The 16129-nt window shown below is 45.0% G+C and overlaps 1 protein-coding gene across 1 annotated transcript; it reads left to right on the top strand.

The window, feature by feature from the left end:
- The first annotated feature begins 3969 nt into the window (after positions 1–3969).
- On the top strand, positions 3970–15564 carry COMTD1 (catechol-O-methyltransferase domain containing 1). Its single transcript, XM_073353188.2, has 7 exons — positions 3970–4133; positions 8487–8620; positions 9812–9917; positions 10919–11037; positions 11437–11491; positions 13303–13436; positions 15153–15564. The coding sequence occupies exons 1-7, from the start codon at positions 4052–4054 to the stop codon at positions 15303–15305; spliced, it is 783 nt and encodes a 260-aa protein (XP_073209289.1). The 5' UTR covers positions 3970–4051; the 3' UTR covers positions 15306–15564.
- Positions 15565–16129: the final 565 nt, after the last annotated feature.

Raw genomic sequence — 16129 nt, 5'->3', positions numbered from 1 at the left:
TGAACTAATTCGGTGGACAGCTAACGTTTCCTATTCAGTTAGCATACCACTGAGCTACGTAAAATGGAAATTATGTCTCAGAAAAGTGGCTGGCTGCCTTCTATTCAGTTTAGAAACTAACTCTCTAGCGATTGAGCTATACCTCAAACTTCTACACTTCAGTGACAGCCAATATTTAGATGCATGTAAGTTAGATACCTAAACCAAAGGAAAAACTGCTAGACCCTGTAGATTGGCAAATGACAATACTCTCCCACCTGGGGGAGTAATTACTGCTTAGTAAGAACATTCAGGCTCCAGTTCAGCAAGGTACTGAAGCACATGCCTAACAACATACATAAGTAATCCCATTCCATGTATAGTCCCACTGACTTCAGTGAAACTACCATCAAGCTTAAAGTTAGACACATGATTAAGTACCCTGCTGAAATGGGGCCTGAAATCACAACCCTGTGTGCTCATTTACAGAAAGTGTTGAAATTTACAGACTGTTCTATGTAAACACAAGTATTTCCGGTAGTAAATCTCTCCCTAGAGTTATTCAGAATAACCACTAGATGGAGCTACATAGTCACAAATCTGATTTATAGCCCCTAGCGGAGTTTGTTGCACTGTGATTGCCTCACACGCTTTTGCTTGCCTTGAAAAGGATGTCTTCTAACTGCTTCCTTGGTAAGGCAGCAATTTAAAAGAGGGACTGAAATGCCTTCATTTCCAAAAGCAAATGAACACAGAGAAAGTGGTGAGATCCCAAATCGAATATACACTCGTGTACTCTTCGAAAATCAAACAAAATATCTTTCGGCTCACTTTTAAAACGTGTTTGCCAAGAACCTAAGATTAGATTTCTCGTGTTACTCCTACAAGTGGTGAAGCAGAGCAGACTATGGCAAACACCTGAACAATCAGCTGTTGTAAGAGAATTGCAGAGCTCTGAACTCAAGTCCTTGTCAAGCAAGGTCTAGTCTACACTAGACAACATTTACTATCCACATAGCTATACCAGCAAATGCTCCTAGTGAAGACAGCTTCCACTGGCAAAACTGTGCTTTTGCTGGGATAGTTTATACTAGTTCCCTGAATGAAATGAGCTGTACGAGCAAAAGCACTCTTTTGCCAGTTTAAAAATCTCATTTAAAAAAAAAAATCACATCCTTAACTGACATTATACTGCCAACGTTTCTAGGCCAGGTCTACACTAAGGAACTGATGGTCAGTTATTTTGTTCCTATGAGTTAGGGATGTGCAAAAACTGGAACCTTTTACCAACTTCCATCCCCTCCCATGCCATCCCTGCCCCATGTTGTAGGACCCCATCGCGCAGCAGGCTCTGTGAGAGCAAACCCCTGTCCTGACTTGCCACTGATTTCAGCCCCTGCAGCACTTATCTGCATAACATCACACACCCGAGCCATCCTTGCTTTGGGTTTTCCAAATCCCAAAGCCTGGGCTCCCGGGCCCATCTATAATGTGCACTGTGTGTGCGAGAAGCCTACATGTGCATCCTACAATGAAATGGGAGCACAGTCGGGTTTTTTAATTATTTCCCCTTTAAAGAAAAATTCTGTTCTCCTCTTGAAGGGGCGAGGCATAATACAGGATCAGATTCATGCAGGCTCAGGCTCCTTCTTGTGCCAGTGAAGCCTACTGCACCCCAGTGGGAGCAACTGTCCCTGACAGGGAAGGGTAGGTAGTATTCCCCATGTGGCTCTCTCGAGGGCTACACTCGGGAGGGCAGCCTCAGTTTCCACTGGGATGGGGAGGGGTGCATTGGGAGCCCCTCCAGAGAGTCTAGCACCAGGCTACACTGAATCAGTGTAGCATTTGAAAACAGCCACCACCCAAACCCCATCAAAGCAAACCACTCTCCTGCACACCAAGGACTCTGCCGGGGAGGCGGAGAGAGAGAATGAACCACTCGTGACAGAAGTTAGTCATGACACTTCATGCACTAGCGGCAGGTGCTCAGGTAGCATGGGGAGGCAGGTGGGCTAAGAACCTGACTAGAACAGAATCAGTGCAGGTCTCTAGCAACTTGGCCAGCCCTACGGCCTCCCCAGTCCTGGCCATTCCTCGGGCAGTGGGCAGCCCCGCCCTGAAGAACGAAGTTGAGGTTGTCATACATCATCGTAACCGCTCCCAAGTGGCATACACCATAGCATCTGCTAGCACAAACCAGGAGTGACTCTGGCCTTTGGGCACTCACTGACTCCTTTTCCTTCCCTTTCTGGTTTGGTCCCCTTCCCTGCTCCTGCTGATGCTCCCAGGAGCAGAACCCTGCATGCTGGCCTGTGCTTTTGATTATAAGGGGAAGTACCTTTGTTAAACAGTGAGATGGGACTAGCCTTTATCGTACACTGCATACCTCAGAGAGAAAGTCACCTCCCCTCTCTTTCTATGAGGGATAAGAGCAGCTGGTCCCTTCCACCTCCTCTGACCCTTTAGGTATTATTATTATTATTATTATTATTTGCCTTCAGATGTTGTCACCTATAGCTCTATGCCCAGCAGGACAGAAAACAGAGAACCTAACAGAACTGGGGGATCTAAGATCACATTGGTGGGACCAGGGGACTGGGAATCAACAGACCCAACAATCATGGCACTCCCTGCCTCAGTTTCCCCTCACCAAGGTTTTCTGTCTCTCAAGGGGATTCATATGGCTCAGCCCTCTGGCAGGGATACTCTCAGAGTTCAATCCCCTTCCCGGGGAACAGACGTCCTATATCAACAAAAGGTTTTTCCACCCTACTTGAGCTCATTTTCAGATTCTGTTCCCAGCCCCTCTTGGGTTACCTTTAAGTCTCCAGGATGGAGGCCCAATTTCCAGGTTACTTCCCCGGAGCCCTCTCCCCCTTCATAGACTCATCCCCTCTGAGACAAAGCCCTGACTTGCAAGCTTCTTCCCTGGAGTCCTTCCAGACCCAACTTCCAGGCTTTCCGTAAGAGCCTAACTTGTTCCCTGTAGTTCTACAGACTTTTCTGAGCCCTTTTATGAGGGTCCAGAGTTTCAGGCTGTCACCTGGCCCCAATTAGTCCAGTCCCCTTAGAATGGAAGGAAACTAAGAATGGCACAGGGTGGGCTGACTGAAGAGGGCTAGCTAGAACCTGGCCTCTTGGCCTTACCAAAGCAGGCCACTCTATTACAGAGTACTTCTTGATACAGTTGGGATTCAGGTGAAAGGTGCTGCATTATTTATTATTTGTATATGTGCTACAGTAGCACCTGCAGTTTCTGTCCGAGCCCCACTGGACTAGATGCAGGTAGTGTGAGACTCCCTGCCCCAGACAGCTTACAATCAAAACAGACAGACACAGGGTGGGAGGGGAAGGAAAGAAAAAGAAGTGGCTTGTGCAAGGTCACACAGCAGGTCACTATAGAGCTGGGAATAAACCCAAATCTCTCAGTCCAATGGCCCGACCACACTGCCCCTACGTAGCTGGGTCTTGCAGACCCTGGAAGTATTTTACACCAACTTCTTTAATATTGAGACCCTCTAGGTGCAAAGTTATTTATTCATCTTAACAGAAACAAACACCCTGCCTATAAAACAATAAATATTGCAGACCTTTATAGTCACGCTGCTAACTATTTTTTCATCTCCCAGAGCCTGAGGCTGTTGTAATCCAAACCAGAGATTCCCCAGTAATTGCAAAATTAGATTCCACAATTGCAGTGGAGATTGCTTTGGATTCCCTTAGAACATTTAAATGCTAATTTTGCAAGCACTGACTTGTAACCTGAGTTTATGATGATTTCATGCCTCATTCAGAGTGCCTCGCTTCTCCACTGTAAGATGCCAGTGCTCATAAATAAAAAGAATTACAGCAAGCCCTGTTTGTTCTTGCCTGTAGATGTTGCTCTCTCCCCACTGTAGTTTGTGATCATCACGTGGCTGCAATGCTTGCTCAGGCCCTGCAAACACGTGATGCTTACTAGCTGAGGAACCCTAATGCACTCAGTGAGTTAGTCATTGGTCTTAAAGCTGCAGCACCCAACAACATCCATTTTGAATCTTGCTGCTGTTTCCTTCTTCCTCCGTTACCCAAAATGCCCTTTTTCAGTATAACTAAAGAAATGGCCATTGGAACTGCAGTCCTAGGGGTTGCTTTTGCTACTGGAGTCTTAGCAGGTAAGCGCTGCTTTCTTCTCGGATCTATAAAATCCACCACACCCTCCCAGTTCCCAGACCCAGGGCCAGAAGTGAGCTCGCGTTGAACAGAAGGAGGCAGCGCTCTGATTCAAAGCACAACCACCAAGTGTGCTCCATCCAGCCGCACTTTACCACCCATTTAAAAAAAAAAAAAAAGTGTGTGCGCGCGCGCGTGGGTGAGAAAGTAATTTACTAGATGCTGGGGGAAGCGGAGAGGAAAAAGGGCTGACGGCGCCGGCCTTAAAACTGCTGGCTTCTAGAATGTTAGCCAAGTGAAGGTGCAGAATATTGTATAGGGAGAGCGCGAGGGGGAGAGAGAAGAGAGCTTTCTATAGACTTAAAGGTTGTGGTTAAATTTTTCAAAAGGCCTGGAGATTAACAATATCCATTTTAACGAGGGTAATGGAATCTTATGCTTCAGGTCACAGGCTGACAGCTCCCAGGTTGGGCATGGGCTCAGGAAGGAATTCCCCTTACTCCAGTCCCCAAGCACTGCCCAGGGGCACGCTGGCTGGTTCACCTTCCCGTGTCAGAAGCTGGCCACTGCCTGAGGCAGGAGACCAAATAAAATCCTGATCCTGCAATGAGAGTGACTCGGGTGGACTCCTTTGCCTGTCTTAGGACTCTGCATGGGTTTGCACTAGCAGATTCATTGTAGGATTAGCACTTATCGGAATCCATGGCAAACCCTGTGCACATTGGGCAAGATTGCATGCTGCGCATCCTGCAGTATAGCTAGCCCCAAGCATTGAAAATCGTGAGATTTGGCTTACAAATCATGAGGTTTGCAGAAAAATAAAACTTGGGTTCTGATCCTTTAGGAGTCCCATGTTCAAGTTTTTTTTTTTTTCCCTCTGCAACAATAAGGGCTAAACTTTCTTTAAAAAAAAAAAGTTGAGAGTCTCTTGGAATCAGAGTAACAGTCTTAGGCTTAGTCTGTATTTGTAAAAAGAAAAGGAGTACTTGTGGCACCTTAGAGACTAACAAATTTATTTGAGCATAAGCTTTTGTGAGCTACAGCTCACTTCATCGGATGCATTCAGTGGAAACTGCAGAAGACATTATATACACAGAGACCATGAAACAATACCTCCTCCCACCCCACTCTCCTGCTGGTAATAGCCTATCTAAAGTGATCACTCTCCTTACAATGTGTATGATAATCAAGGTGGGCCATTTCCAGCACAAATCCAGGTTTTCTCACCCCCCCCCCCCCCCCCCCAAAAACACACACACACAAACTCACTCTCCTGCTGGTCGTAGCTTATCCAAACTGACCACTCTCCTTACAATGTGCACGATAATCAAGGTGGGCCATTTCCAGCACAAATCCAGGTCTTCTCACCCCCCCCCCCCCCCGACACACACACAAACTCACTCTCCTGCTGGTAATAGCTCATCCAAACTGACCACTCTCCTTACAATGTGTATGATAATCGAGGTGGGCCATTTCCAGCATAAATCCAAGTTTAACCAGAACGTCAGGGGGGGAGGGGGGGAGGAAAAAACAAGGGGAAATAGGCTACCTTGCATAATGACTTAGCCACTCCAAGTCTCTATTTAAGCCTAAATTAATAGTATCCAATTTGCAAATGAATTCCAATTCAGCAGTTTCTCGCTGGAGTCTGGATTTGAAGTTTTTTTGTTGTAAGATAGCGACCTTCATGTCTGTAATTGCGTGACCAGAGAGATTGAAGTGTTCTCCGACTGGTTTATGAATGTTATAATTCTTGACATCTGATTTGTGTCCATTTATTCTTTTATATAGAGACTGTCCAGTTTGACCAATGTACATGGCAGAGGGGCATTGCTGGCACATGATGGCATATATCACATTGGTGGATGTGCAGGTGAACGAGCCTCTGATAGTGTGGCTGATGTTATTAAGCCCTGTGATGGTGTCCCCTGAATAGATATGTGGACAGAGTTGGCAACGGGCTTTGTTGCAAGGATAGGTTCCTGGGTTAGTGGTTCTGTTGTGTGGTGTGTGGTTGTTGGTGAGTATTTGCTTCAGGTTGGGGGGCTGTCTGTAGGCAAGGACCAGCCTGTCTCCCAAGATTTGTGAGAGTGTTGGGTCATCCTTCAGGATAGGTTGTAGATCCTTAATAATGCGTCGGAGGGGTTTTAGTTGGGGGCTGAAGGTGATGGCTAGTGGCGTTCTGTTATTTTCTTTGTTAGGCCTGTCCTGTAGTAGGTGACTTCTGGGAACTCTTCTGGCTCTTATCAATCTGTTTCTTCACTTCCGCAGGTGGGTATTATAGTTGTAAGAATGCTTGATAGAGATCTTGTAGGTGTTGGATACTATTAATTTAGGCTTAAATAGAGACTGGGAGTGGCTAAGTCATTATGCAAGGTAGCCTATTTCCCCTTGTTTTCTCCTACCCCCCCTCCCCCCGGATGTTCTGGTTAAACTTGGATTTATGCTGGAAATGGCCCACCTCGATTATCATACACATTGTAGGGAGAGTGGTCAGTTTGGATGAGCTATTACCAGTAGGAGAGTGAGTTTGTGTGTGTGTTGGGGGGGGAGGGTGAGAAGACCTGGATTTGTGCTGGAAATGGCCCACCTTGATTATCATGCACATTGTAGGGAGAGTGGTCACTTTGGATATGCTATTACCAGCAGGAGAGTGAGTTTGTGTGTGGATGGGGATGGGGGAGTGAGAAAACCTGGATTTATGCTGGAAATGGGCCCACCTTGATTTTCATACACATTGTAAGGAGAGTGGTCGCTTTGGATAAGCTATTACCAGCAGGAGAGCGGTCGCTTTGGATAAGCTATTACCAGCAGGAGAGCGAGTTTGTGTGTGTGGTTTTTGGAAAGGGGGGGGGTGAGAAAACCTGGATTTGTGCTGGAAATGGCCCAACTTGATTATCATACACATTGTAAGGAGAGTGATCACTTTAGATAAGCTATTACCAGCAGGAGAGTGGGGTGGGAGAAGGTATTGTTTCATGGTCTCTGTGTATATAATGTCTTTTGCAGCTTCCACAGTATGCATCCGATGAAGTGAGCTGTAGCTCACGAAAGCTTATGCTCAAATAAATTGGTTAGTCTCTAAGGTGCCACAAGTACTCCTTTTCTTCTTGGAATCATGTGATTGCAGCTGGGAAAGAGAGACCAAATACTGTGAAACTCACAAGAGTTGTCAACAATTTGCAACTAGCGCCTATTTCCATAATATTGTGAGCCAGAGTCCAGGCTCCAAACAGACCCCGTATAGGAAAATCAGGATCTGAGCTTTAGCTTCACAGTTTGTACTGTCTGTCTGTTCTCAATAAGCTGAACAGGAAAAGCAAACATCTACCCCATTTTGTGGTTGCATTATGTATACACGGTGCCAAGTATCAGAGGGGTAGCTGCATGAAGAAGATTGGGTTGCAGGAAGATGCATGCATCATCATGTAGATGCATGAAGAAGTGAGGGGGGGGGGGGGAGTTTACCCGCGAAAGCTTATGCCCAAATAAATCTGTTAGTCTTTAAGGTGCCACCGGACTCCTCGTTGTTTTTATGTATCCATGAGAACCTACTCAGAGTGAATAGCAAGATAGAGTGTCCTCTCCAAAAGACCTTTTCTAGCAAGAACTGAACACAAGGACTGGGTTATAGGCCAGGATTTGACTACGCTCTGGCAGTAAATATACAATGCTGTTAAGGGCCCAGTCTGTCTGTATAACCCACTACGCCACTGCACTACAATAGGCTGCAAAGCACACCTCCCATTAGCTCTTCTGCTCAGGATTAAAAGGCCCAGGGCTTAGCAAATCTGCTGTGAGCTGTCTCAGCCCTCCCCTTGCAGGATGACTGCAGACAGACATGTATCCTCCTAAGCACATTGGAAATTGCCATCTTAGCATCCTGGTCTTGGCTTTTTCTTTTGGTGAGAAGAGCAGCTGATAATTTTCTCCCATCAGCTGGGGTGAGAGGAAGCATGGTCTGAGCAGAGGAACAGGGACTAGGATGCTCGCGTTCTGTCCCTCGCTCTGTCACTGACTCGCTGGGTCATCGTGGCAAGTCACCAGACCTCTCTGTGCCTCAGTTTGCCCCTCTGTAAAGCAGGGATATTATTAGGAAAAATGCTTTGAGATCCTTGAATTAAACGTGCCGTCTCATGGCAAAATCAGCCACTGAACGACATCAGCGTCAGCTTACAGTCACTGCAGACCTAGGCTGGATTTGAACAGACGCTTTAGAGGGGGTTTGCAGAGCAAGGTTCTGTTAGCCTTCAGTGGCAGTTTTCTTGGTCTTTATTTGCTCAAGGCATAACTGGTCATTGCAAACTTTTTCCATTGAGACACAAAACCTTTTAATATCTTAATTTTTTTTATAGGTAAAAAATATCCATTTTTAGCTTTTGGAATTTCCCGATCATCCAAGACTCTTCTTGGAAAAGGGAGCCCGTTATGGCAATACATATTGGATCACTCTCTGCGGGAGCATCCAGTCCTAAAGAAGCTGCGACTGGTCAGTGTTTTTCTCAAGATACGTTTTGTGGAGCGTGGTGTGTATACAGTACTGCTATTAATGTCCCATGATTCATAGAGTCCAGGGCCAGAAGGCACCACTGTGATCACCTAGTTTGACCTCCTGTATAACACAGGCCAGAGAACTGCCCCAAAATAATTCTTAGAGTGGCTCTTTTAGAAAAACATCCAATCTTAATTTTAAAATGATCAGTGATAAAGAATCCACCACGACCTTTGGTAAATTGTTCTGATCGTTAATTACGCTGTCAAAAATGCATGCTTTATTTCCTGTCTGAATTTGTCTAGCTTCAACTTCCAGCCATTGGATCATGTTAGACCTTTCTCTGCTAGCTTGAAGAGCTCATTATTAAATATTTGTTCCCCACGTAGGTACTTACAGACTGTAAACAAGTCGCCCCTTAACCTTTTCTTTGTGAAACTAAATAGATTGAGGCATTTCAATATTGTCTGTGCCTGTGTCTAGTACATAGATCTGCTAGTCCCCAAAGAACTGCCTTTTCTCTATCCACTGGTATGCAGATTTGTAGTGGTATCTAAGGCCCAGAGTCTCAAAGCTCTTTAAGTACCTGATTCCCACTACTGAAGTGGCTTGCCCCATGGCACCCAGAAGGCCAGAATAGAACCCAGCTCTCCTGGGTCCCAGGACAGGGCAGGGCAGGGCCTTATCCACTGGGCTAAACTACCCCTCCATAATCATTGCATTGCTCCCTATATAAAATATTTAAGTAGAAAACAAATGTGTTGATTTTAAGGCCAGAAAGACCCATTATGATCCTCTAGTCATAGAAGGCCATAGAATTCCAGCCAGCAATTCTTGCATCAAGCCCATAGCTTCTGGCTGAGCTAGAGCGTGACTTGTAGAAAGACAGCAATCTTGATTTTGAGACTTCAAGTAACAGAGAATTCCCCCTATCCCTACGTAAGTTGCTCCTATGGTTACTTACCCTCACTGTTAAGTTTGCCCACAACAATGGTAGCTGCTTATACGTGTATCTTCTTTGGTAAATGAAGAGAAATTGCTTCTCTGAGATCAACAGTAATAATAAACCCCAATGCTGTCCTCACCCTGAGGATCACATTGGGCTCTTGAGGTCTGCCTGAAAGAGCAACTTCAGGGTAGTTTTACTTTTCCTGCTTCCTTTCAGTTTTGTATCATTTCCTTTGCTAGCTCACCTTGGACCATCCCTGGAGTAGAATGATGGTGTCTTGTGACCAGGCCCAGCTTATGGCAAACTTGGCCAAACTCATCAAAGCCAAGAAAGCTATTGAAATAGGTAAGAATGCACATTTGCTAGGGCATGGCCCAACACCGATCATTTGGAAGCTATATCAGCATAATTCCCTGCTTCACCAAGCCTACCAAAGAACACCAAGGGTGATGGGAGGTGGTCAGAGCAGGATCCTTCAGTTAGCTTCTTGCCTCTGACCTGGGGCAAGTCAAATTTTCAATAGTGACCACTGATATTGGGTGCCCAAGTTGAGACACCTGTTCCTGATTCTTAAAGGTGCTGTAAATCCCCAGCCCCCGCTGACATCAACTGCAGTGGTGAGTGCTCAGCACCTCCAGAAATCAGGCCCCAGGGGACACAGTTTGGGTACTTAATATCAGTGGCCATGCCTGAAAGTGTTGACCCTGACTTCCCTGCCTCAGTTTCCTCATCTGTACAATGGGGATAATAGCAGCCTCTCACGGGTGTGGTGAAGTCTAATTCAAGGCTGACAGTACAGCAGTGTGAGCGGCTTACATGGAAAGCACCATGGGACAAAAGCGGAAGAAGAAAGCAAAGCCCAAGTGAAAGGGCTTGGCTTGGGTGGACCTAAGGGAGATTCTCAAGCCCCTGTTTTTCAGGGCTAGAGAATCCACAGCAGCTGCCCACTACTGCAGGTAGAGAACAACAGACACAGCCCACGAGGATTCAGTGTGCTATGCTGGCCATGGCTCCCTTCCCTCCTCTTCCTTTTTCCCTTCAGAGATGCCCTAAAGTCAAACTCATGCCATACAAGATGGTACTCTGAGGCCAGGAGACCCCTGACAGACGAAAGCTGTAAATTTAGCTAGAGAACTAACGAGTTCACAACCACTAGTCCATTGGGCTTCAGCAGCTACACAATGCTACCATGGTAATGGGATGGACAGCATTAATTCATGAGTAATTTGGGATCCTCAGCTCTTCTGAGGGTTTTATTCTTTAATAAAAAAAACCCTTCTTGTTCACAGTTAAATCAGTTTTCATGGTCAAATGAGTCTTACATCTTTCTCTCATGTGTTTTCTAGGTGTTTTTACAGGCTATAATACCTTAAACATGGCACTAGTCTTGCCAGATGATGGCAAAGTCGTTGCCTGCGATATAAATGAAGATTACATCAGTATTGGAAAGCCGCTGTGGAAAGAGGTAAATAGTCTCTGCCCGTCCCTAAATGCTGCATGCTCTGAATAGGAGTGCTCAGAATTGTAGGAGTATGTTCCAGGAGGGCTTAATTCTGCTTCCCTCTAAGTCTCAGACGTGTATATGTGGCCGCTGCAGGAAAGAATCAGGTAGTTAAAGGGTTACCCAACTTATCCACCCAAATCCAAGTGTCACTGAATGTGAGCATTCACTTTAGGCACTATAGTATAGTTGAGGCAACTTGGTAAACTTGGCCTGTTGTTCGACCAAATGTTATATGAATTCTGGAAGTAACAGGGAGAGTAGGTATGGGATCTCCAGTTTTATGGTGACTTTTCTGAGTGCGTCCCACTTTAAGATATTTCACAACTATTTCCATCAAATCCCTTTCCTCTTTCGTTTCAGGCAGGAGTGGAGCATAAAATAGACTTGCGGTATAAACCAGCAATTCAAACACTTGGTAGGTAACATAACACATATGAAAAGTACAGGCTGAAGACCTAGGCTGGGGAGAAGTCCCTCATGTGAAGTCTGAGATTAGGAGTTGTGTAGCAAAGGTGAACACGCAATTTCATCAGTCACAGTGGGCAGCTTCTCTGTTATATAAAGGAAATTTAGGAAGAGTTCAGCTGTTTCCGGATATTGGGGGAGAGAGAGAGAGAGAGTGGATAACTGTTCGTCCACCATCCGTTGTTAGATTGGTCACTTACCCACTCAACCCATTGCTGTGTTTAATATTAAAAGAGGTATTGTCTTGCTGATTCTATCACAGGGAAAGCTGCTTAAGATGGATTTAAATTGGACAAAGCCCAATTTCTCTCCCATGAAGTGTCTATTCTAAGTGATTATCTGTTTATTCTAGGCAAGCAAAGTCTTCTCCGAGGAGCGAAAGATGCAGAGGGAGTCGAGAAGCTAGCGTACAAGCATCAGAGGCAGGACATTTCTGATCTGGGGAAATTCAGTTTGGTATTCCTGGTCAGGAGGAAGCAAAGCCTTCCAAGACCACGGAAGAGGCAGATGCAGAGCAAGTTTGTAGAATAGGAAGCACTGTTCCACAGGGGAGCAGCATTAGGGAGGGAAATTTTCTGTCAGAAAAGCGGTTTATTCCCATTGTGAATGCCAATGATCTATTCCACCAGTGGATGCTGCTGCTTTGCCAACACTCAGCTTTTCAGAAGAAGTGTCTTTAAGAGAAATAACTGTCCAGCAGCAGTCTAGCACATGGGGCAGTGTCTTCTTAGTGTGACTGATGCTGCTGTCCTCCCTGGTAGCTAGACTAATGCGGCCTGTCACCCACTCTCTTCTGGCACAAACATTAGCCCTGTCTGGGCCACATTCTGCTCTCCAGCATACCCAGACAAACTCTGATAACAACAGGGCTGTCTGCTGACTTTAACCCCATGCAGAAAAGGCCTCATGAGTTGTTCTCCAAAACAAGAGGGTGCAAAGCAATTTGAGAGGGGCAGATAACTTGCATGAGCTCCTTGCTCCTTCATACCCTCTCAACACCCTATCTCTCTTCCCCTTCTCCTCTGTGGAGGTCACTACTGAGATGCTACAATGGGGAGTGAGATTCCAAATGGGGTCCCCTCCCAAAACAGACGGTGGTGGGTGTGGCTATAAACAGCCAAGTACTTCTCTCTCAGCTTCCAGTGCCTTCAGGAGGACCACAGCCATGGTCTCTGCAGCTGACAGTTCCAGTGTGGAGCTGTCAGCCAGAGTGCAGCGTAAGAAAGTTTTAACAGACCCCAGTTCTGCTTGTTTTGGCCCAAAAAAGGGAAAATGGAATGAGAGACTCCTGAGAAAAGCCCACTGGGTGACCACCACTTGCTGCCATCTGTGATTACACAAAGGTTATGCATGTTCAGGCAAAGTCCACGAAAGGCCTTCTGGGTAAGAATTCTGCATGACCCAACTTACAACACTGTGGTCAGCAGTTGATTGGTCAATCTGAAAATTCATTTAACATCCAGGGTCTTTCTACAGGGAGAAAATTTCTAACCAGCTTTTAAACCAGTTCAGCTAAGCTGATTTTAAAACTAACAGGAGAAGTAGTGTAAACCCAGTTTAAAGGATCCTGACCTGCTCTTACTCAACCAAATTTAGGAGTATCATGTCTACAGTCTACACTATGGCTCTGGCTGCTTTTAAAATTGGATAGTAAGCTTCTCCAGACCCTTGTAGACTCTGAGCCTTGACACACATGGATTGTCTCATCCCTTTATTCAGCGTTAAACCAGGGCATCACAACACACTTTGTTTCCTGTCTAGATGAACTACTGGCAGACGGTGAAGCTGGGACCTATGACTTTGCTTTCATAGATTCAGATAAACAGAGTTACAATGAGTACTATGAAAAATGTTTACGTCTTGTAAGGAAAGGGGGAATCATAGCCATTGCTAATGTAAGTATTAACCCACTGGAACCCCCACTTTAAGTCACATTAGATAGTTCCAGTAACAACCTGGACCCAGGGGACATAGATCCCAAAGACAGCATTCAGTTTCCAAGTTATATAAATGTGATTAAAAAAAAGACATGATTGTTCTATTTACCTATTAATGACACACGCAGCTAATATCTGCAGCAACTAAAAGGACCTTGCATTAACCTGTATATATGTACACTTCAGCCCACACACACACGAAGTGCAGAATACCAACATCTTATCAAGCTATTCATGTATTACCTACAGAATGTTTTGTAGGATATTGATATTTAACAGTTATATCCTTCTACAGGGCATCTTCTACAATTGTAAACTGTTCATAATACCTAAAACTACATTTGCTTTATTCATCATCATGTTACAAGTGACTTCCAAATACTTAAGAGAAACTATTGAAGTGTATATCTCAAAAAGAAAGAGAGGGATCAGTGTTAGTTGTTTTTGGACTGTCTATACATTTTCATATGTCTACCTATTTCTATTAGGCTTAACTTATTTGTAAGGGCTGAGCTGAGGCTTCATATTTGCGAAGAGCTCTGAGATATGTTGCATTTCTATAGAACCTTCTTCCCAAGGATATCAAAGCACACTATGAGAGTAGCTGGGTATAGGTGTTCCCAATAAATAGATGTGAAAACAGAGAGGCCCAAATTAAGCAAAGCATTTACATATGTACTGGAGTTTGTCCCTATTCAACCTGTCACTTAAGCTTAAGTTCCATTGACACTAATGAGATTCAAGCACATGCCTAAAGTTAAGCATGTGCTTAAGTGGTAGGCTGAATAGGGATGGACTGCTGAATCAGGACCAGAAAGATTAAGTGACTTGCCAAAGGTCATAAAGTCAGGGAATAGACTCTGGACTCCCAGTCCCACTGGAGTATGCTGCCGCTGTGTGGTGCGTTATCAGTATAAATGCAAAATATTATAATGCTCTTCAACCAAACTCCTGATTTGTCCAACTACTTTGTGATCTGATACACTGTGATAATCAAGGGCTTTTCTACACTACCACAGCCTGGCCTGGGATAGCCATGCCAGCCAAGCCTCCTATTGGAGACACTGTATACAGCAACAGGAGTTCTGCCAGCATGGCAATACCACCTTCCTGCATGACATTAGCTAAGCCAACAGAAGCAGTCTTTTGTTGGCATAGTTATGTCTAAACTGGGAGTTTTGCCATCTTAGCTATATTGGCTGGGGGTGTGCTTCCCCACCCACCCCCCCTCCGAGCCAACATACCTATGCTAGCAAAACTTTGTGGTGTAGACAAGGCCTAACAAAAGGCAGTTAAAGGGGTTGTCAACACATGCTTGTAAAAAGGCTGTGTGGATAGACTTACATGAGTTTAAACCAGGCTTATGTTGGTTTAGCTCCAGCCTCTTTTGAATGGGTTTAAAATAAACTGAAATAAATCTGGATTAAACTGCAGTGTGTCCACGCAACCTTTTGCATCTTTTAAACTTCATCAGTTTAAAAATCACACTTTTAGTTAAACACTTACAACTCTGAATGTAGAGAAGCCCATAGTCTTGTAAACTCTAATAAGAAAGTTCTCTCTTGACCCTACGTTTCCCTTTGGACTGTCAGTGCCATCCACAGCCTGGTCAGATGTAGCATGCACCTTGAACGTAAGGGTGATTGTGTACACGGGATTCTTTTTTTACACTAGGTTTTATGGCACGGGAAAGTGTTGAAGCCAAGCAAGAACGATCTGGAAACCCAAAGCCTCCACCACCTCAATGAGAAGATCTTCCGAGATGTACGGGTCAATATCAGCATGCTCCCCATGGGGGATGGAGTGACACTAGCGTTCAAGCTGTAGTGGGAGAAAAATGCTGAGCAATGAAAGGGAGACAGAGAAGCACCAAATCTTCAGGCAAAACTAAGGTGGAGCATGAGGAGCAGCTGTGCTGTGAACTTGTGTCTCAGCAGAAGAGCAGAAAGCTGGGAAAACAGCCCTTGAAATGAACAGAAAAACTACAGGTATCTAAGTACAATGGTAGAAAAAAAGATTTATATTAAAATTGAATATAATTTTATATCATAATAAAAAGAAAAACCCACACTAGGTTGTCTTTGTAAGAGACCGTGAGAGAGGGAAGGAATCTCCTTCAGGGCCCACTCCTTCAAGACACTGAATGACTATTATTTGTATTATGAGACACAGACATTCCCCATTGTAAAGAGCTTACATTTACACAGGCAAGACAGACAAAGGGTGGGCACTGAAGCAGTGAAAGATTAAGTGATTTACCCAAGATCCCACAGGGAATCTGTAGCACTGCCAGGAATGGAGCCCTGATGTCTCCAGGCCCGGTTCAGCGTGTTAACCAAGAGACCATCTTTCCTTGGCTTTCATTTTCTCGAAGGGGATTTAACAGTGCTTACCATCTCTTAGGAGTGGCCCTGTAAATCACTCTAGAAATGAAGCCAGGAAGCAGCATGAGTAACCAGGAGAGGAAAGCAGCTGTAACCCAGCACAATGAAACCTGTGTGCCACTGACAGAAGAGCAAAAGGGTCACGCTCGCAACAAAGCGGAGAATGGGAGGTAGCATAACATTAGCGTTGCCAGGAGACTGGTGAGGTAGGCGGACACATACTCTGGTTAGAGGATTGCCACTCTACAGTTTTGTTAGTGTTGCTGA

The sequence above is a fragment of the Lepidochelys kempii genome, chromosome 7 (genome assembly GCF_965140285.1).
Source record: "Lepidochelys kempii isolate rLepKem1 chromosome 7, rLepKem1.hap1, whole genome shotgun sequence".
In the NCBI taxonomy this organism is placed as follows: domain Eukaryota; kingdom Metazoa; phylum Chordata; order Testudines; family Cheloniidae; genus Lepidochelys; species Lepidochelys kempii.
This window is presented reverse-complemented; position numbering and strand designations above follow the sequence as displayed.